Source organism: Rhincodon typus, chromosome 1 (genome assembly GCF_021869965.1).
Source record: "Rhincodon typus isolate 14 chromosome 1, sRhiTyp1.1, whole genome shotgun sequence".
NCBI lineage: Eukaryota > Metazoa > Chordata > Chondrichthyes > Orectolobiformes > Rhincodontidae > Rhincodon > Rhincodon typus.
The window spans coordinates 168,687,581-168,710,977 of NC_063332.1; the positions used below are offsets into that span (position 1 = coordinate 168,687,581).

Sequence of the window (23,397 nt, forward strand, 5' to 3'; positions counted from 1 at the left end):
TAAAACTCACAATGCTATATATACGCAGGGGGTAACACATCCCTCTGTCAGCTATTTTGAATGAGGAGGTAATTGTGCCTAAACTCAGTCCCTCAAACATTATTTGATCAAGATAACTAACTTTTAAAACAAACTGGTAACAGCAGTGGTAAAAATAATCTAATGGATGAAAGTCTATTTTCCAACAACAATGCACAGAGTTACTTGTTCTCTGCAGGGTGAATGATTAATCTGAACACTTTTTATTTGCTAGTCCATCTCTCGGTGAAGTCTACAGTTGTTGCTTGGTTAAAGGAAAGGGATACTTGTCCAAGGTATAACTTATTTTGAAACACACAGATTCCATTTTTAACTTTTGTATTTCTCACTATACATTCAAATGTCAACATTCAGAATGGAAAATGCTTCTGTGAAATTGCCATACTTTAATTTCACCACCCACTGTGGTGGCATTGCAGTAACATAGTATAACATCTCATTTGTTTATCTTTCATTTTCATGAAATGTTGGCATCACTGGCAAGGTCAGCATTTGTTGTAAGTGCCCTTGAGCTGAGTGTCTCACAGCACCATTTCACAACAAAGTCTGGAGTCCCATGTAGACGAGATCAAGTAATGACAGCAGATTTCCTTCCCTAAATAACATGGGTGATTCAGGTGGGTTTTTTACAGTTAACAATCCCCATTACTGAGACTATCTTTCATTCATAATTGAATTCAAGTTCCACCAGCGGCCATGATGGGATTTGAACACATATCCCCAGAGTATTAGCCTGGGCATCTGGATTACTGGCCCAGTGACATGACCAATACTCCAACGCCTCCCCTTAAACAGATCATTCAGACTCAATAGCTGCTATGAAGCAGAGTTTGAATACTTGCTTGTCCTCACAACTGGTGAGATCCCAATTTACCTTTCCCTCTTGGGGTCATCATGGAGCCCAAAAAGAGATTCTTCACCTGCTTGAAGCTAATAGATGAGAGCCCTGCAGAGGCCTTTAAAGGGAGCATGAGGATGGCCCTGCATATCTACTGTGACACTTGCCTTGAATAGACGCACAGGACAAAATGAGTACACATTTCAACCCCAGGGTTGTCCATGGTCCAGCATTAACCTGGAGTTTCCAAGCACTGAAGATCAATTTCCAGGGCACTGTTGTGCAAACCCCTGCTGAAAAATCACAGGGACTTTAGAAAAATATGTGAGGTTTTTTGTGCTATTTTCTTTGAACATTTTTCTTTAGCCAGAAAAAGAACCATTAAAAATGGGGGAATAAATGGTTGTTTAGCCAACAGTCAAGCATCATCCAGTTGGCAAGTAGCACATCACAAGGGGGAGGGTATGTACATCTACAGCTCCTTACACCATCCCCATGGGTGGGGTCCATCTACAAACTTGAGGAGGCAGACAAACAGGAGGCTGGAAGAACACAGCAGGCCAGGCAACATCTGGAGGAAAGGAGCAGTCAATGTTTTGGGTATTCCCCTTCGTCAGGACTGGAAGGGGGGGGAGGGGGGGCGGGGGGAGGGGGGGGGGGGGGGAACGGGACGAGGCAGAATGGCGGTGATAAGTGGACGCTGGTGGTAGATGCGACCTGGTTGGTCGATGGGAGGGATTGGTGGCTGGAAGGGAGAGTCAGAAGGTGGAATGGAAGGGAGGAGGGGGGGCTGGAAGGGGAGACAGGGGATGGGTGGGGAGGTCATTTGAAATTAGAGAACTCAGTGTTGAATCCTCCGAGCTGTAGGGTGCCCAGGCAGAAGATAAAGTGTTGCTCTTCAAATTTGTGTTCCGATTCGCTGATACACCTGAGGAGGCTGAGAACGGATATGTCAGAGGCGGAGTGGGGCAGGGAGTTGAAATAGGAGGTGACCAGGTTAGGCTGGCCATTATGGGCCAGCCGGAGATGCTCGGCGAAACGGTCGCCTAGTCTATGTTTGGTCTCACCAAGGTAGAAAAGACCACATTTGGATCGCGGATGCAACAGACTAGGTTGAAGGAGATGCAGGTGAAGCTCTGTCTCACTTGGAAGGGCTGTTTAGGGCCCTGAATGGAGGTGAGGGAGGTAGTGTGTGGGCAGGTGTTGCATCTTTTCCGGTTACTGGAAGATACGGGGGTTGGGGGGAGGGGTGGTTTGGAAGGGTTTAGCAGGGAGTGTGGTGCGAATTAAGGAGTGGCAAAGGGAAGGGTCCTTGCAGAAGGCAGAGAGGGGTGCAGAGTGGAAACTGTTCTGGGTGGTGGGGTATAATTGGAGTTGGCGGAAGTGTTTGAGGATGATATTTTGGATGCAGAGGCTGGTGGGGTGTAAAGTGAGGACAAGGGGGACTCTATCTTTATTATGTTTGGAGGGGGGGGTGGTGTTTCACCGAGCATCTCTGCCTGGCCCATAACGGCCAGCCTAACCTCCCAGTCACTGCCTATTTCAACTCCCCATCCCACTCCCCCTCCGACATGTCCATCCTCAGCCTCCTCGCTGTGTCGCTGTGACTCGGAACACAAATTTGAAGAACACCACCTTATCTTCTGCCTGGGCACCCTACAGCCCGGAGGACTCAACATTGAGTTCTCCAATTTCAAATTATCTCCCACCCATTCCCTGCCTCTCCTTCCAGCCCCATCTCCTCCGTTCCATTCCACCTTCTGACCCTCTCTTCCAGCCACCAACCGGATTCCTCCTTCCCATTGACCAACCAGTCATACCTACCACCTATCACCACCATTCCGGCTCCACCCCTCCCCCTTCTTTATCTGCAGCTCCCCCTTACCCCACATCCAGTCCTGATGAAGGGTAATACCCGAAACATTGACTGCTCCATTCCTCCGGATGTTGCCTGGCCTGCTGTGTTCTTCCAGTCTCCTGTTTGTCTATCTTGGATTAAGCATCTGCAGTTTTTTTGTCTCTGACCTTGAGGAGGCAGAGTTTGATAAACAACTGTCGATTTGTTGAGATCCAAAGCTGGCATTCTTGCAGAAACCATACTGGGCATCGGAGAGAGCCAAAAAAAATTTGCAACGACAAAACATCCCGAGGTTGTGAGGGAGATTAGGTTACACGGGCTCTTGCACAGTGGATACACCCAGTGTCCCTATTTGGTTCACTGTGTGTGATTTTCAGACCCTGGGTCAAGGAAATGGGCAGTCTCCTGGATTGCTCCATAGCAACTTCTAATAGGCAATCACAGGTCTGACCCATAGAGAGCAGAGAGATAGAGAGAGCAACAGGGTGACATTGAGTCAACCACATTGCCAGCTAAACCTCAGGGTTCACAAGAGCCGCACAAACAGAAAGGAGGGGTCAAATGTCTTCACTTTTACCTTGTGTTTGTGAAATATTTTTCCCACTACCACCTTCATGTGTGCTAATAAAAGCAAAAAAGGTTACTGAAACACCTCACTTACTTAATGCTGCTGCATACAGAACCCAGTACAGCTATGTGTTTACATATATGTATGTTTATGTATCTGCGTGTAGGTGTGTCTGTTGGCACAATCAGAGCCTGGGCGAAGGTCCCCAGTTCATTACAATTTCAGACACGATAGCCTCATTTGGATATGCACCAGGGTCAGGAGCAATGAACTGGCTCCACTTTTCTTTCCCAACCCCTCTCATGGCTGATTGTAACAAGGTTAATTTACACAGGATCCCTCCCCTTTGAGTACCTTTTCCCAATTCTAACGTGTTTACGTTTTAATAGGAGCCAAATGAACAATGCTCTTTTGAGTTAAAGAAAGGAGGAGTTTATTAGTTACTAAACGTGAGAAAAGACAATAAAACATGGCAACCATAAAGACAGATTAGAAATTTGTACTGAGTTAAAATAAAAAGTTAGACAGATATATGAACCAGTTTCTAGGTTTTGTTCAGAATGAATGATGGAATGTTGCGTTGTTGAGTTGGATTGGTAGCGAAACTGTGATTTCAAAATTCTTGGCTCTGCAGTAAGCTGATAAACACTTGTATTAGAGTCATGGAGTCATACAGCATCAAACAGACCCTTCGGTCCAATGAGTCCATGCTGACCATATTCCCAAACTAATCTAGTCCCACTTGCCTGTGCTTGGCCTATATCCCTCCAAACCTTTTCTGCTCATGAACTTATCCAAAGTGTTGTAATTGCACCTGCATCCACCACTTTCTCCGACAGTTCATTCCACACACAAACCACTCTCTGTCCCTCATGTCCTTCTTAAATGTTTCACCTCTCACCTTATAAATATGCCCCCTAGTTTTGATCTCCACATCTCTACGGAAAAAACCCCTGTCATTGACCTTATCTATGCCCTTCAATATTTTATATACATTAATAAGGTCACCCCTCAACTCCGGTGAGAAAAGACCCAGCCTTTCCAGTCTATTTTTATATGTCAAACCCTCCATTTCCAGCAACATCCCGGTAAATCTTTTCTGAACCCTCTCCAGTTTAATAATACCCTTCCTATAACAAGGCAACCAGAACTGTACACATTACTCCAGAAGAGGCCCCACCAATGTCCTGTACAACCTCAACATGACATCCCAACTCCTATACTTAAAGGTCTGAGCAATGAAGGCAAGCGTGCTAAATGCCTTCTTAACCACCCTATCTGCCTGTGATACAAATTTCAAAGAATTATGTACCTGAACCCCGAGGTCTCTCTGTTCTACAGCATTACCCAGGGCCCTACCATTATTTGTACGAGTCGTGTTTTGTTTGTTTTACCAAAATGCAATACCTTGCATTTAGCCAAATTAAACTCCATCTGCCACTCTTCAGCCCATTGACCCAATTGATCAAGATCTCTTTCTAATCTTAGATAACCTTCTTCACGTCCACTGTACCACCATTTTTGGTGTCATCTGCAAACTTACTAACAAAGCCTCCTGTATCCTCATCTAAATCATTAATATAAATAACAAACAGAAGTGGACCCAGCACCAATCCCTGTGGAACACTGCTGGTCACAAGCCTCCAGTCCGAAAACAGCCCTCTCCTACCGTGAAGCCAATTTTGTATTCAATTAGCAAGCTCACCCTGAATCCCACGCGATCTAACTGTACTAATTAGTCTACTATGCGGGACCTTGTCAAAGCATTTACTAAAGTCCAATTCTTTTGATTCTTTATGGTGACTTCACTTGCCTGGCTTCCAAAACTCAGGGACAGTTGGAGTGCTGTGGTGTCTAACAGTTGTTCTCCAGATGAGGCCTTCAAAGCATACTAATCCACACCAACACATCAGCCCACTAACACACAGAGACTAGTAATTGCCATTGGTTATTTAACAACCTTTTGTGTATATTCCTGTAAAGGTAAGTTACAAACATATCTATAGTTTGGGATGCAAACCACAAGAGAAGGCTTTCTTCTGAGAGGGATAGTGAGTCTCATTATCTCTGCAGTCACAGGAGATTGCTGGTCAGTTTGATTTGAATCACATCTCTCCCTTTTACAGACTGCAATTTAAAGTTCTCCTAATGTCTTTTCATGTCTGATATTCCATGGCTCCTTTCAGGACTTTGCCGCACAGTTGTACAGTGAGAGTTACAATTATCCTGAAGGACTAGGCTGTGGCAAGATGAGATCTCGCTCCTCCCATTCCTATGTAAATGGAGGAAGCAAGTTGGGTGAGCTGGATGTTTCTGTCAAGAGACAGAAAGAAAGACAGGGAGTCAGACAGAGAGGGAGAGGAAAAGATTCTGAGAATCTGAGAAAAGGAGAGAGAGAGAGACAGATAGTCAGACAGAAAGTGAAAGAGACAGACATGCAGTCACAAAGAGAGTAAAGGAAGATGAAGAACTGTTGCTTCTGTAGTTGCCTAGCTTCTATCAGTAACTCTGATTATTATAAAACACTGGCTACATAAACAAGTTCGAACTTGCATTTGCAAAGGTGTGCTTCAAGGGCACATTCCTCCCAAAGCACATTAGAGTCAATGAAGTCCTTTTGAAGTGTAGTCACTAATATAATGTAGGAAACACAGCAGCCAAACCATGTCCCACAAACATAGATGAGATAAATGTGCAATTAAAGTGTTTATAGTCATGCAGGTTGTGGGATTTATGTTGGCAGCAAACAAAGAAAACGCCCTTGTTCTTCTTCAAAATATTGCTGTGTGATCTTGGTTACTGACATGCTAACCAGTGAAGTTATTAACTCTATCAAAACCCTTCACAAAGGTAAACACCTCCAGTAAATTTCTCTTTAAACTCTTCTCCTCCAAGGGCAATGTTGCAATTTCTCCAGTCTCTTTGCATAGCTAAAGCTGCACATTCCAGATATCATTCTGGTAAATCTCCCCTGAACTTACTTTCTTACATGTATAAAACACTGTAGGGTTCCGATATTCTGATGGCACTGTGTGCCTCTGTCAGAGGAACATGTATAACTCATTAACCCCTATACATAGTGTTAAATAATAAGCTGCTGTGTCTGATGGCTGTGGATTTTCAAAGGAGGTTAAAGGTAATTCAGGGTAGGCAGTAAAACGGAGTTGAGTGTATATTCAGGTCAGGCATGACTAGTTAGCTGATCTACAATTTACACCAAAACCCCATCTGCCAGCCACTGGTAAGTATTCCCTGTGGTGTGACAATATTTGCTAGCCATCTCAAAGCTGCTCCCCAATGGTTCACCATAAGTTCCTTTGCTCCTGTATAGTTTATCAGCACACTTTGCATATTCATTTGCAAGACCTGAATGTCACTGGCTCTGTCAACATTTATTGATCGTCCTTAGTTGCACCTCAGAAGATGGTGCTGAGCTGCCATGTATGGAGTATAAGGGTGCCCACAATGTTAGGGAGAAAGTTTCATGATTTTAACCCATCAACACTGAAGAAATGGTGAAATATTTCCAAGACAGGATGATGAGTGTCTTGGAGGGGAGTGTGGTGGTGCCCTTGTCTAGCTAGGTGATAGAGCTCATAGGTTTGGAATGTGTTATCAAGGGAGCCTTGGTGAATTTGTACATCTTGAAGTACACTGCTACGCTACTGATCTTTGGTGGTGAAAAGTGTGAATGATGAAGGGGGTAGATGTGGTACCATTTAATAGACTTCTTTGTTCAGGATAGTGTCAAGCTCCTTGAATGTTGTTGAAGCTCCACTCATCCAGGCAAGTGGGAGTTCCTCATTCCCTATGGACCACAAATAATATTCCCAGAAATAATAAAGAAACAATAACCAAGCTATGCCAAACTCCAGGTAAGACCATTATTTCCGAGCTCTCCCATGGCCCCATCCCCAAAAGGAAGAGTTAATACTGAGGAATGACACAAGAACCATGTACTTATGATGATGTCATAGAGCTTAGGATCTCAAAGGATTGAGACCCATCATTCGATCCTCCTTAAAGTCTCTGTAACAATGTCGAACATATCAATGTAGCCTGCAAGTAATTTCTAACATGCAATAAACTATAACTTGTTAATGACAAGAAGCTCTGCTAGTTGGACCAGAAAGTGGTTTTCTTTGCCACAGTAGACCAAGCAGGCCCTGCAGTTTTCACTTAAAGAGGATGGTGGCAGCAACGTTCATCATCAGCATCTGCTCACACAGTGCAGTGAGCTGACCCTGCCCATATTACATTGTGGACAATGCATGGGATTGCTTAAATAATGCACTTCATGAAATTAAATCATAAAGTCATGGAAACATTCACAATGTTGTGAATCACAATTCTGTGAGATGTGAATTGAGAGACCAAGAAGGATTTTATGTAACTCAGCAAGGAAAAAGCTTTATTTATATGTATTATTCCATTCACCTATACATTGCCTCTACACTCAGTGACCTAAATTGACACCCCTTGCAGCAACGCCTCAATTTTAAAAATGTGTTCAAATGTCTCCATTTCTCTTCTCAAAATACAAGGCTTCTGCATGCCTCCAATATTCGCCTTTTGTATGTGCCTCACTTCTTCAGCTGGGTAATGTCCACGTCAAGTATACATCCGCCCAGTAAATATTGCAGGCTGGTGCCCAAGCCAGAGACTGGCCTCCTGTTCGGATGTCTCACCCAGTGTAAAATTCAGGCCTGTGAGTGTTTTCAATGGCTGAAACTCCCGTGCTCCTCAGACGCTGCCTTAAACTGTGATAGTGGCTCGAAGAGGGACTTGTGCAGATAGTTCTCCTATAACATGACAGTTGCAATCTTGTGTGACCTCACGCTATGGAAAATCGCGTTATAGAGAAATCACTACAGAAAATCGCTACACTTGTACAACAGAAAGTTTGCGTTATCCAAACAGCATCCACTATTCACCAATCGCGTTACAGCCAATTCACGCTAACGAAACACGCATTACAACAGGACTACCTGTAGATGGTGGTGCTCCCATGGATTTATTATCCTTGTCCTTCTAGGCATTACAGGTCACAATTCGGAAGATACTGTTGGTGTGTTGCTGCAGTGCATCTCGTAGACACTAGGTAAACAGTCTTGCTACTGAGTGTCAGTGGTGGATGTTTGTGGAGGTGGTGCCAAACAAGCCGGCTGCTTTGACCTGGATGGTGTTGAGCCTGAGTGAGTTTTTTGGAGCTGCAATGACCCAGGCAAAAATGAGTAAAGGCAAGTTTGAGTGTCAAGGCAGCAACTGATAATGGAAAACGCATAACTTATGTGACGCACAACTCACAATAAAGCGCAGATTCCAAGGTGCGATTTTCCAGAAACATAATAAGAGTGGACGTAAACTGACAGATGGATTACGCTGTAAACAAGAGAGACTGGGAGGTGCCACCAGGCAAAGCATGAAGCAGGAAGAGAGCAATAGAAACATGAATGACATCAAAACTAAGGACAAAGCTCAAGCATTTTACAATCTAAATCTCAAGATTACATTACAATATTGAAATCTCTTGTGTGGTGTGTTTTATTATCACAGAGGTGCTGGGTTTATAATGTGATTTGACATGACCAATCTGGCTCATTTGGGGGCTGTATCTGGCTTGTATATGGCTCCAAACCCATAGTAACATGGTTAAGACCTAATTATCCTCTGAAACAAATAATTGTAGCAAGTCACTCGGTTCAATGGCAATTAAAAATGGGCAACTAATGCTGGCCTTGTTCCTCTGAAGAAATTAGGAAAAAAAAAATTGAACCTTTTCAGAAAGGTCCTGAAACGTCCTCAAAACAATGACCCATTTTTGAACCATGTCTATTAATTGCTTTTCAAATGAGTTGAAATATTTCCATCCTCCTGCAGATACTCTCTCCAGTCCTCTAAGAGTGACAGGACCATCATGACAGACTTTCTGTTGTAGTTAAGTTATTAAACAAATTTATCAGTCAAAATAATGAACAATTGAAAATGTTCAACCTATGTACAGAAGCCATTTCTCCCTACCCCTTATCATATTCATTAATTTTCTGCAAAGGTTCAAGATTATCTTTTCATTTCTTAATGGGATATGGGAGTCACTTATAGTGTCATAGAGTCATACAGCACAGAAACAAACCCTTTGGTCCAACCAGTCCATGCTGAACATAATCCCAAACAAAACTACTCACACTTGCCTGCGTTTGGCCCATAACCCTCCAAACATTTCTTATTCATGTACTTATCCAAATGCCTTTTAAATGTTGTAACTGTACCCACATCCATCACTTCCTCTGGAAGTTCATTCCACACATGAACCACTCTCTGTGTAAAAAAATTGCCCCCATGTCTTTTTTAAATCTTTCTCCTCTCACTTAAAAATATGGCCCCTAGTCTTGAAATCCCCCACCCTAGGGGAAAGACACCTACCATTCACCTTATCTATTCACCACATGATTTTATAAACCTCCATAACGTCACCCTTCAATCTCCTATGCTCCAGTCCAAACAGTCCCAGCATATCCAGTCTCTCCTTGTAACTCAAACCTTCCACTCCTGGCAAAACACAGGTAAATCTCTTCTGAACCCTCTCTAGCTTAATTGTATCCTTCCTATTACAGGGCGACCAGAACTGGACACAGTACTCCGGAAGTGGCCTCATCAATGTCATGTTGCCCATTCTTAATCACTCTTGAACTGAGTGGCTAGCTAGGGCCATGCCAGAGGGCAGTTAGGAATTGACCATGTTAAATGTGGGTCTGGAGTCTTACGCAGGAGAGTCAAAGCAGATGTGGTGCAGTAGTAGTGTCCTACCTCTCAGCCAGAAGGCCTACCTGCTCTGGAGGTTGTGTAATATCAATCTGTTAAGAGATGTTTCGAAAATGTCTAGACACAGCAGATTTCCTTCTAAATTATGTCAGATAGGTTTATTGAATTGTTTCATAATCATCGTAAAGACTAATTTTCAGTTCCAGACTGAATCAATTGAATTCAAATTTTACCAAGTAGTGGAATGGTGTGGGTCTGAATCCCTGCTGCCAGGCATTAGCCCAAGTCTCCTAATTACTAGTCCAGTGACATTACCACTATGTCATCACCTCCCTGTTGTCTCTGCACACCTTACGATTCCTTCAAAGCTGAGGCAATAAGAATTCTCAAATACATTCCAGACACCCACAACTTGTCACATCCTCAGCTGAAATTCCAACTCTCTATATGTCCCAAAGTTGTAGTTGGTTCCACATTCAGGTCTGGGTCCTCAGTAATTACCTCCCCAACCTCATCTATTGTGATGGGCCAGGGAACATGAGCTGAATCCCATAGCCACCCCTGAATGATAGAGACTGCCACCTGATCTCAACAAGATAAAGCAGCTTCAATTTTGTGCCCCTTCCTTGACTGAATGAAGAAAGAGTGAAGAGGCTGTCTTCCTCCAGCCTCCCTCAATGCTCCAGGGAGGCTGGATGGAGACACTGGCAGACAGATGCACCTATTTGCTCTTCACTCTCTGTCGATCAAATTGAAGAAAAGACAGGGTCATTCATCCACGCTGATGGCAGCACTTCATACTGTAAACCAGCCATCCAGTCAACCGAGCTAACCGAGCCTAAAGTGAGGCAAATAATTTGAGGGGCACCATTGCACAAGCATGTGGAAAGCCAAGAAGGCAGGTCCTGTTGAGCTACCACAAAGATATGAGGACTAGGCCCTCCTGTGCAGTCATGATTCTGAACCACAATCCAGAGTTTGGTCTGAATCGATTCCTGGCCAATGCTAAATGGTAGACTATTTATCTGATTTTGGCAGGTTCATGCGTCATTTCTCTCAATGATCTGCTGGAGCCTGGCCAATCTGAATGTCACATCCTGATCTTATTAACCAGCCGTGACAAGAATGATAAAGCTTCGCGGTTTCACAATTGCTCTTTGCATCGCAAATTCCTAATTCTACGTGGAACTCCAAATGACCCCACAGAACCTTGCAACTCATTAACAACAGCAACATATTACATCATTGATCCATCTTCTCACCTGTCCCAGAGCAAAGTTAACCTGTTTCCTCTATCTTCTGATTAATAACCCATGGTATTGCAACACTGTGTGGGACTAAGTCAGAAAGGCTTCAGTTTGATTTTAAATATAATTTCTACTTCAAGGACAAGGAGGCATAAGCTTAAAAATAGAGCCAAAAGGTGATGTCTGGAAGCACCGCTTCACGCAAAGGATAGAGGAAATTTGGAACTCTCATCTCCAAGAATTTATTGACACTGGATGTCAATTTGATAATTCAAAAGGAAAGGAAATAAAGACTTGCATTGATATAGTGCCTTTCAAGACCAGCAGATGGGTCACAGTCTAAGTATACGTAGTAGGCCATTTAGGACTGAGATGAGGAAAAATTTCTGTAGCCAGAGAGTGGTGAGCCTGTGGACCTCTCTACCATGCAAAGCGGTTGAGGCAATAACATTGAATATTGTCAAAAAGGAGTTGGATTTAGTTCTTAAGGCTAAAGGGCTCAATGGACATAGGAGGAAAAAGGGAACAAGGTACTGAATTGGATAATCAGCCATGATCATATTGAGGGGTACAGCAGGCTTGAAGGGCTGAATGGCCAACTCTTGCTCCTATTTTCTGTATTTCTATGACTCAAAGCACTTTACAGCCAGTGAACCATTTTTGAGCTGTAGGTGAACTACAGGAGACGTAGCAGCAAATCGACACACAGCAAAATCCAACATACAGCAATGCAATAATGACGAGCTAATTTGTATTTGTGACATAAATTAATGCATAAAAGGTAAAGGTGAAGTCACCATCATCTTATCAGACCATACGGCTGCTCTCTCATTTGAGAGAAATGACTGAGATTGATTTAACCTGAGAGTCATGACACCTCAGGTAAGGGGAGAGATTGAGAAGGAAAATCTTTCATGTAACTTCAACCAGTGCAGGAATTGAACTTGTACTACGAGAATCACTCTGCATCACAAACCAACTGAGCTAACCAGTCCCTTCTCTCGGAGTACCTTTTGATGTTAATGACCTTTGATTATCTTAAAAAGGGAAATATTGAAATAATAGATAAAATGTTAGGTCGAAGATTATTAAGCTGGAGAGAGTTCAGAAGAGATTTATCAGGATGTCGCCAGGTATGGAGGGTTTGAGTTATAAGGAGAGGCTGGCTAGGCTGGGACTTTTTTCACTTCAGCATAGAAGGTTGAGAAGCAACCTTATAGAACTTTATAAAATAATAGGTAAAGTGAATGGCAGGTGTCTTTTCCTTACAATGGAGGATTTCAAGTCTGGGGGCATATTTTTAAGGTGAGAGGAGAAAGATTTAAAAAAGACATGAGGAGCAATTTTTTTTTTAAACACAGTGAATGGTTTGTGTGTGGAATGAACATCCAGAGGAAGTGGTGGATGTGGGTACAGTTATAACATTTAAAAGACATTTAGGCAAGTACATGAATAAGAAATGTTTGGAGGGATATGGGCCAAGAGCAGGCAGGTGGGACTAGTTTAGTTTGGGATTATGGTCAGCACGGATTGGTTGGACCAAAGGATTTGCTTCCATGCTGTATGACTCTATGAAGTGGCCATCCATTAAGATATAATACCTTCACCTTTTTTTTAAACCAGCAAGATGTCATGACAACTCCCCAGTTCTTCTTCAAAATGGTGTGTTGCGGAATCTTATACATCTTGTGGGATCTTTTGCACCTTATGGGATCTTTTACTTCTACTACTGTGGGATCTTATGCAGGCCATTTTTGTTAGGCGAGGCTATTAAACGCAAGTGGACACAATTAAAGGTACAGAATCTAATCGAATCCTGTAACAGGCTCTATCTACACTGAAGGACCTGAAGTCAAGATAGGCATAATAGGCCAGCCCAGCTACAGCTCGGGCTTAGAATGGGAATATCAGTGAGGGTACTATCATTCTCTGAATGCTGACATAACGGTAAGCATTACGAAATGAGAAAGGAGGGCAGGAGATGAACAGATCCGTCCGGTTTGTCCTACTTGGGGTGTAAACCCCATACAGTTACACTACATTTCAATATAACATCTGTCAGGTCACACTTGGCCAACTGCGCACAGTTCTGATCCATATTAAAAACTGAATGTGGAGACACTGGAGAAGATTCAAAGAAGATTTACCAGAATGATACCTAAATTGAGTAGTTATATCTATCAGGAAAGGATGAAGAATGAGAAAGTGGCTTGTACTGAAAATCTTGGCCAGCAGAACAGGAGAACTCTGCACTTTCCTGCCAATAGTGTTAAGGAATCTATATAAATAGACTGCAGGACCTAACATCTTCCGAAAATGGCTCATCTGACAGTGCAGCATTCTCTCAGTACAGCAGTAAAGTGTGAGCTTAGGGCGTAGGTGTTCAAGAACAGTACTGACACTTGATTCCACAACCTTCAGACTTGTAGGTCACTGTGATTAATACTGAGCCAAAGTTAGACTTACAAATTTTGGAACAAAAACAAAGTTGCTGGAAAAGCTCAGCAAGTCTGGCAGCATCTGTGAAGGAAAAAACAGAGTTAACGTTTCGGGTCTGGTGACCCTTCCTCAGTTCTGACCTTAAACGTTAACTCTGTTTTTTCCTTCACAGATGCTGCTAGACCTGCTGAGCTTTTTCAGCAACTTTGTTTTTGTTCCTGATTTACAGCATCTGCAGTTCTTTTGTTTTGTACTTACAAATTCTGTTGGTTTTACTTTTCAATACGAAAATCAAGGCTTATGGGGAAAAGGCAAAAATAGTGGAGTTGAGGATTATCAGATCAGCCATTGAATGGAAGAGCGGACTGAATGGGCTGAACAGCTTATTTCTGCTCTTCTGTCCTATAGTCTGATAGCTTACTCCATCTGACTCAGGATGACGAAGTCAATTAGAATATCCTAACCACCGACAAGACCTGGGATCGGATAAATCCACACAGGAGTGAACAAGGGAGCTTCCTGGTGTGAATGCAATGTCCTCACTTGATAATGAGGGGAGTGTCATTACAGAAATTTCAACCAAAAGCCAAAACTGCAAGATGAAAGTACTTTTTTCCCACATCTTTGAAGTGCAGTCAAAGGAGATTGCTAAGGGACAATGCTGGTGATTTGCTGCATTGGAAAAGCAATTGCTCTGCGCTTTCAGGCTACTGTGACATTAGAATTGTAAGAATGAGCACATACAAATATTGACAACAGCTGGTGGTTATGGTAAACCATTAACCAAGGAATATAGAAAACAACAGGCTATTATTTCAATGCACATGAAATGTCAATCGCAAACACGTTTATTGCATTATACCCTGAAATGCAAGACCAACCTTTGATGAGTTGCATTTTGCCTGAACTGATGTATCTGACCCCAGGGTGAGCTAATGACCACATGTGCACCATCACAAAAATTGCCCATTTCTACCTCTTTAATATCAGTGGTCTCCTGCCTCAGCCGATTCTGCCTCTAGTATTGTGTATTCCTACAGTCTACCCTCTGTGAACTTGAGGTCATTCTAAACTCTGCTGCCCCTGTCCCATCTGGCACTGAGTCCCATTCACCCATCACTCCTGTGCTTGCCCAAAGACGTTGGCTCTCAGCCTAGCAATGCCTTGATTCAACAGGCCCAGCTTGGTTTTCAAATCATTCCATGACTTTGAACCCTGCCCCTTTCCAAAACACTGCTTCCTGACCCCCACCACTCCTTTCACCTCACTCCACCAATCCCTATTACTCACCACTCCTTCACTCCCTATTACTCCCTCTATCACACAGCACTCCTTCATTCACTTCTTCATCACCGACCACTCCTTCACTCCCTATTACTCCCTTTATCACACACCACTCCTTCATTCACTTCTTCATCACCGACCACTCCTTCACTCCCTATTACTCCCACATCACCCACCAAGCCCTGACCTCCACCACACCCTCATCCCCTTACTCCCTCATTGCCCACCAAGTTCCTCACTCCCAGTACTCTGTCACCGCCCCTTTGGTCCCTCATCACCATGCCCTTAATCATCTCTCTTACATCCTCCAGTCCAAAATTCCTTTGAGATTTCAGTGCTCCTCCAAATCTGGTAGCCATGCCTTCAAGTTCTGGAACTCCCTCCCATTGTGTCAGTCCTTCAGATTCTCTGCCTTGCTTTAAGATACTCTTAAGTCTATATTCCTGAGCAATAATTTAGTTACCTGGCCTAATATTGCTCTATGTGGATCTGTACCAGACTTTATTTGATGACGTTGTCATGAAGCACCTTGGGACATTTTATTGTATTAAAAGGTGCAGTATTAATTGAAAAGACTGCTGTTTGAAAATGAATACATCATAGTTTGGAGGACAATGGACATCCTGTGATGCATTGGGTTACATTGGTGAGTCTGACCCAGAAGCTCTAAGTTGGTAAAGGGCTGGACAGGATAGATGTAAATATGATGTTTCTCCTTATTGTGGGGTGGTATTTAAAACTGGGGTTGTGGGAAGGGGGATGGGGAGGTGGAACAGTGTGAGAATAAAGGGTGAACTATTTAAGCTGGAATTAAGGAGAAATTTCTTCATTCAGAAGACTGAGAGTCTTTGGAATTCTCTACGCCAGAGCAGTGGAAGTTCAGAGATTGAGCATCTTTCAGATGGACAATAGTAGATCCTAATGAGATCAAGTGATTATGGGGAATGTGCAGGCAATTGGCGTTGAGATCAGGAATGAGCCATGGTCTAGAATGGTGCAGCAGGCTGAAGAGTTTGAATGACCTGCTCCTGTTCCTATGTACCAAAGTCCCACTCCATGTCTAGATGGCTAAGGAAGAGGCAAGAATGGGAAAGATTCCCAATCATCTAAGTGGTGAAAAGAAAATTACAGCCTCTTCCATCAAGCTCCATAGCTCCATTTTACAAAATGCTTGCAGATATATATATATATATATTGGCACAGGCAGGAAAGTGAAGTCATGGTCTCATTGAATATCCGAACAGAGTCAACGGGCTGAATGGCTACTTCTGTTTTTATGTCTTACACTCCTCCATGGGGTGGGAAGCAGGAATGCCAGGAGGTTGTGACTAATAGGCCTGCATGGATCAGATTGGTGCCGACGGCCTTGAATATATTCATTGGCTGAGCCTTCACTGTTTGTTGGGAAGAGAATTCCAAAGACGAATGGCGGGCCTACTGAGAGAACCAGTTCTTCCTCAGGTCCACATTAAATGGGAAAGTCCTTATTTTTTAAACTGTGATTCCTAGTTCTGGATTTCCCACACAACAGAAAACATCCTCTCAGGATCAATCCCTCAGAATCTTGCATGCTTCAAAACAATCACCTTTCATTTGTCTAAACTCCACTGGGCACGGGCCTAAGTTGCTCAACATTTCCTCATATGGCATGCCTTTATCCCAACAGATTGGCCTAGTCAACCTTCTGGGCACAACTTTCAATGCAAGTATTTCTCTCAATATAATGCTAATTCCGCTCCATCCTTACCTCTGGGGAAAGCAGCGTTTTCCTTGCTGAATGGGATGGGATGTAGTGAGAAGCATAAAACTTGAGTCTTTTGTATATACTTATCAAGGTCTCAGTGTGTCTCAAAGAACTTCAAAACCAATGGATTACAGTTCGAAGTATACTCAACGTTGGGATATAGGCAAATGGAGCATCTAGGTATTTGCATACACAGGAGCTTGCAAAAAGCAATGGGAAAAATATCCAGTTGATCGGTGCTGATGTCCTTGTTTTTGGATAGAATGGTGGAGCAGAGTCAATGGGCTGAATGACCTTCTTCTGTTTCTATGCCTTATGCTCCACTTTGGGGTTGAAGAGGGGAAGGGAATGGTGGGGAGGTTGTGGCTGATAGACTTGTATGGATCAGTTTAGTTTTGGTTGTGTTTGGGATCAATATTGGTCAGGACAGTGGTTTGATTACAGGGGAGATGGAGGCAGGGTGAAATGTATGAACTCCACTGTTCTTCTCTGAAAGTCTCAGAGTCATAGAGTCACTGAGGTCTACATCACAGAAAGAGGGCTTTCAGCCCATTGAGTCTGAGCTGGTCAAAAACACCCACCGACATATTCTAATTTCTTGGGACATCTGTCTGAATAGATAGATGGGGCATCTCTTTAAGTCCTCTTCAAAAGAATCATCATAGAATCACCACAGTGCGAAAGCAGGCCATTCAGCCCATTAAGACCACACCAACCCTCTGAAGAACATCCTACTCAAACCCACCTCCTACCCTAATCCTGCTTTTCCCATAGCCAATCCACCTAGCCTTCACATCTTGGACTATGGGAGGAAACCCACAGGGAGAATGTGCAAACTCCACACAGACTGGAAGCGAACCTGAGCCCCTGGCACTGTGAGGCAGCAGTACTAGTCACTGGCACATCTGAGAGTACTTCCTCTGCATAATAGGTAGAAGCGCGTTGGCCCAGATTAATGCACTACAGCACCCAAACCTAGTGGCGCGATGTCTGCTTAATTATCGACTGGATAAATAAGGGGTAATGATGCATGAAGCAAGGAGGAAGAGAAGGAGGAAGGGCTAAGAGAAGAAAAACAAACAGCAAACAAGAATGAGAAATAAAAGTCTCAGAAAGGGTCATTCAACCCGAAACATTAACTCTGATTTCTTTCCAGAGATGCTGCCAGACCTGCTGAGCTTTTCCAGCAATTTCTGTTTTTGTTTCTGATTTGCAGCATCCTCAGTTCTTTCGGTTTTTTTTATTAAAGAGTAAATACTTGCAGTCCTATAGTGCTTTGCTGCTCACTGGTCCTTTGTAACCCAGCCCCTATGTTCAGTGCAGTCCCTGTTGTAACATTGAAAGTGTTGACAGTCCAGACTTTGCTGGACAGCAATGTGGCTCACCATATTCCTGCAGATACTCCACCATGTGTTGCACGACCAAAGGGACCCCATCAATCATCTGCCCTCGTTGCTGGAGGTCATGGAGAGAGACTCCAAACACCTTGCCGGCACTGCAGGCTCTCTGTGTGCTGAGGGGATGAGCCATAATCCTCTTCACGTCCTCTTTCAACCGGACTGCGGCCTTGTTTTGCTGGAAAGAGCAGAGCAGATGAGAACAATCAAGTACGGCCACAACAGGCAGCTCCATTGGGGCAAGGAAAGCAGGCACCTCAATTGCAATTGCAGGGATTAGCAGGCAACTGGAAACAAAATACAATCTCAAAGGATCAGGGAATTACAACGGACTGAAAAGCCTTCTCGATTCCATGAATGAGACATGTTTCTCCTGTAGCTATTGGAAACAGGAAGGTAAACATTCACGCCCCCTTTATTGTGACAGGTAGGCGGGACCTATAAGTCACCAACCCAATCCTGGGCTCTAGGTTAATCACTGCTGAGCTTCAGGCGTGAAAATTAAAGGAGGCTGAATTTGGAAAGACTTTGCTGGCTAGCCGGCGGATCAAAATAAATCCGAGGTTGCAACACTGTAGGTTGGACACTCAAAAGATGGGTTTGAAAGGGTCGTCTCAGTTTGCACACACTTAGAACGCGACAGAAAGCTTAAAGCTCCATCTAGATGTGGAACATTCTGTGCAGCTTCAGGCAAATGCTGTTTAAACGGGAGGCTGTACCCCGACCTCCTTAAAAGGGATTTGAAATCTTGATAAGAAAAACAGCTAAAGGGTCAAAAATAAGGTTCTGAAATTGACCGCAAGGAGGCAGGAGCATGGTTTCCAACCCTCCAGGCCTGGGCTGGTCTTCAGAGCTTAATATAAATCTCTGGCACGTTACTGTGAGAATCTCAGGGGGAAAAATAATCAGCAAAGCATTAGGACAAGAACAGAAACTCGGCCGAACTAATGTTAAGTCTGTTTCTCTCTCCACAGATGCTGCCAGACTTGCTGAGTTTCTCCAGCACTTTCTGGTTTTGTTTCAGAGTTCAGGCGTCCGCAGGTATTTTATCATTTAGACAATGGTGTGCATTTTTTTTTAAATTGGAGAACGATTAAAAACAAGATTTAACCGAGCGGAATTGTTGGAGAGCAGGATACCACGTATTGAAGCCTTGAGGAATACCTCCAATCAGAGCTGGCAACGCAAAGGTTTAAATAAAAAGCGGCTTTCTTTTGGAACTGATTGGCACGGAGACTCATCATGCGCTTTGTAAAAAAAATTGCAAGTCTAGACTTCCCGCAGTTTCAACGACTTGAGATTCAGTTAGCAATTTCTGCTGTTCATGCTGCCAAATCAGGAAACGCCCACATTCCCCTATATCTAGGATATTTTCCTCCTGTCCACGGACTGGGGATGTTGGGGTTATAATTGTAGCCGTCAGCTGAGGTTGAAACACTTTTGTTAGGCAGGGGCATTGAGGGATTTAGAGAAAAAGCTGGTAAATTGGTCAAGGTACTTATCAGCAACTCTCTGGTTGAATAGCAGGGCAGTTAAAGGGGTTGAATGGCCTCCTCCCAAGGCTAAAGGGACTGAATGGTTTCTTTCTATGTGCCAGTCTTGCTTGTAATAGTGTCACATTATATTATGAATTCCCTGGACTTTAATTCAATTGGAGGTTGAAATGTATAAGATTCTCTAGGTGTCTATCAGTGTAGATGTGTTAAACCTTCCTCTGGCTGAAGAATGTACGGTGCAATGTTATAATTTCAGAATTGTCAGACTGACAGATTTCTGGGTGCCAAGGTCACTAAAAGAAAGGAGAGTAGAGTGGGTAGACACTGCAGTCTGTTATTTATACCTTCTGTGTGTTTCTCTTGGCAAAAGCTTGACTTGCTAATTGACCAACAGAACATGTAGGTTGCTTGGTTTGAAACTGGGTTACTAGTTCACCATAACAAAGTGAATGCTTACTCTTTTCTTAATTCTCCGTTTTCACTCTCCTTTTATCCTGCAGGAGATGATTTATGTAGAATGTATTTCAGTTGGTACCAGAAACCCTCTTGTGCCTCTATACAATATAGATAATGAATGTGAGGGACGACATCATTACGGGGCCTGGTCCAGCTCTCACTGGATGTCCAACAGCACTCTGTTTCATAATATGAAGGTCAAGACTTGAAACACATCACCTTCAAATCCTACACCTTCCCCTATTGCACTTATGTCAGCATTTCTTCACTGTTGCTGGGTCAAAATCCTGGAAATAGCATTGTTGTTGGAAGCAAGATAAACTGCAGAGGTACAAAACAACAGGGCAGGTACCACATCACCTTCAAAGGGGATAATGGAGGAAAACACAGACATGGTGATCATTGGACCCTTAATTCCAGATTGTTATTAAATTAAAATTCCACCATCTGCATGGCAGGATTCAAACCCAGGTCCCCTGGACATTACTTGAGTTTCTGGATTAATAGTCCAGCAATAATATCACTGGGCTATTACCTCCCCTGTGAAAAGGGGACTATATCTGTTGACACCAATGATCCTGTGGTGAATGGCAACTGGTCATGCTCACTTTTTGTTTGTTTTTCCAGACTGCACATGTGCAATATAAACATGATTTTTAACACGTAAGAAAAGGTTCTATTTTGTTTAACCCTTTTTAGCTCTTGACCCTTATAATTTTTTTAATTTTTAGCTGTTTGTTAGGTATTTATCACTATATAAATATATTTGAGAGATTTTGTTTATTGATGTGCATGTTCCGGGGTGTTAGCACTCTCAGCCTGAAAAGAATCCAAGGTATATTGTATAAGATCATGTTCTGAAGGGGTTAATATTCAGGTTATACTGGCTCCATCCATTGTACTGATATCGCACACATTCTGTGGGTGGAAACAAGAAGTTCCACGGTCCATTTGAAGGGATCAGATGTATCTGTATCAGCATCAGCTCTCTAAAGTCCTCAAAACTATGTCTAGTCAAATGTGTTGTACTTATTGCTATCCTGCAAGAAACCTTCTTGTCATTCAAGAACACAGTTTCTTCTATAGATAACCTGCAGAGGGTGTTTTTTTTAATATTGCAGCCCTAAAGGTATTAAAGCAGTCTTTGAGTATCAAAAAAATTTGACATTCCTTGCAGTTGCAAAAACCAAGCGCATTTCTTACTGATGTATGACATTATTTGCATACATCAAGGCAATGAGAGGGTGTGATGACTGAACAGTTCGTCATTATACTTTTGCAGAAAGATGGTGGTCTTCCCCTACTCTGCTTCTCTACCACTAATCACTAGATAGGCCTCAGACAAAGACAAAAAAGAGAATTGGTGGCAGTAAACTACCTCGAAGATCCTTTACTCAATACCACACACTGGTAGAGGTTGCAAATACTAAAGTTGCTGGGAATGGCCATCTGGGAAACTATCACACGTAGAATATTGGGTACCTTTCTAGTCACCATATCACACAAAGGATGCAGAAAAAATAGACAAAGTGCAAAAATAACAAATGTCATGACACTGTAATTATAATGTTGTACATGTTACAAAGAAGGCCAAGCTGAGTGTAACTGGGCAAGAAGCTAAAAACATGGTTAGTGCTAGATAGAAACTCTATCAGCAGTGTGTGGAATACAGGGACATATACCCAGACATGTAAATACCCTCATCCAGGAAGGAACAATGTTCATTGATGATTCATTATGAGAATGCAAGTTCAGTGTTGAACAGGACGAAAGCTAAGAACCACAGGTGGGAGATGAGCTGTTTCCAAAATGCCTTTTATGGGACACGACTTTATTTTACACTTGTATCACGTGGCCATATTAGTTTGTCAGCTAAGAATAGTTTAGAAGACGAGCTGCCTCGAAGACGACAGATTCCACCTTGAACCATCGCACAAGAAACACCTCTCCCTGGTGGGAGAGGCATCTTACAACAGCAGTTGCTGTAAAGTAACTAGACAGCTAAAAGTGGCACGCCTGCAGAAGCAGAAACCAAGAATCTTTTTATTGCTCTGCAAAGATCAGCTGCCATAAGAAACTTCCCAATACAAGAAAACAATGACTGCCTGACTACAGAAGCTTTAGCAGCTGCTGGATCTGACTTTAAGTGCTAGCCTGTTGTAAAGAAGTCATATTTGTACTTGAAATGTTAACTCTGTTTCACTGACTGCAGACGTTGCTAGCTAGGCCTGCTGAGTTTCTGCAGCAATTTCTGGGTTTAAGTTCTAACCTCTTCAAGAACAAAAAAATTCAAGCAATGGTCCCCAACGTTATACAATAGAGATAAGTTGCAGAGTCATAGATTCATATAGTGCGGAAACAGGCTGCTCGGCCCAATTCATCCACACCGACCATGTTTCCTAAACTGAACTAGTCCCATTTGCCTGCATTTGGCCCATACTCCTCTAAACCTTTCCTATCCATGTACCTGTCTAAATGTCTTTTAAGTGTTGTAATTACACCCGACTCTACCACTTCCGCTGGCAGCTCAATCCACATTCACATCATCCTCTGTGTGAAAAAAAAGCCCCTCAGGTCTCTTTTAAATCTTTCCTCTCTGACCTTAAACATACACCCTCTAGTTTTGGATTCCCCAACCCTAGGGAAAAGACTTAGGCCATTCACCTTATCTATGCCCATGATTTCATAAACCTCTATAAGGTCACTCCTCAGCCTCCTATGTTCCAGGGAAAAAAGTCCCAGGCAATCCATCCGCTCCTTATAACTCAGACCTTCCAGTCTTGGTAACATCCTTGTAGATCTTTTCTGCACCTTTTGCAGTTTAATAACATCCTGCTGAGAGCACAGTGACCAGAATTGAATGCAGTGCTCTAAATGTGGCCTTACCAATATCTTGTATAGCTGTAACAATGACATCCCAACTCCTGCACTTCATGTTCTGATCAATGAAGGTCTTGCTTATTCTAAGTTCTTTTTGTATTCTTTACAATTGTTTTAATCTTAGAACCTGTGATTTTTTAAACGATCTCTTTATCCATAAGGAACCTGTAGTATTAAGTTGTAAGAAAGAAACCTTTGGTTTAAACAAGAACTTGCAAACTCATCTACTTTAACTTGAGTCATTACAAATTTAAAAGTGGGGGGTCCTGAACTATATTAATCTGCAACAAAAACAAAGTTGCTAGAAAAGCTCAGCAGGTCTGGCAACATCTGTGGAGGAGAAAACAGAGTTAACGTTTCGGGTCCAGTGACCCTTCTTCAGAACTCAG

General features: G+C 42.9%; 1 protein-coding gene across 4 annotated transcripts in view; it reads right to left on the reverse strand.

Moving 5' to 3' along the window:
• Positions 1–23,397, reverse strand: part of fam13a (family with sequence similarity 13 member A) — a 189,161-nt gene that overhangs the window by 155,918 nt on the left and 9,846 nt on the right. For 3 of the 4 annotated variants that reach the window (XR_007263291.1, XM_048603264.1, XM_048603257.1), the window contains exon 1: positions 18,165–18,554. Coding sequence is in view for 3 of the 4 variants with exons in the window: in XM_048603264.1 (XP_048459221.1) it covers positions 18,165–18,411 (247 nt within the window). In the remaining variant the exon portion in view is untranslated. Of the gene's footprint in view, positions 1–18,164; positions 18,555–23,397 lie in introns of those variants that run through there. The other variant, XM_048603250.1, reaches the window with a different exon arrangement.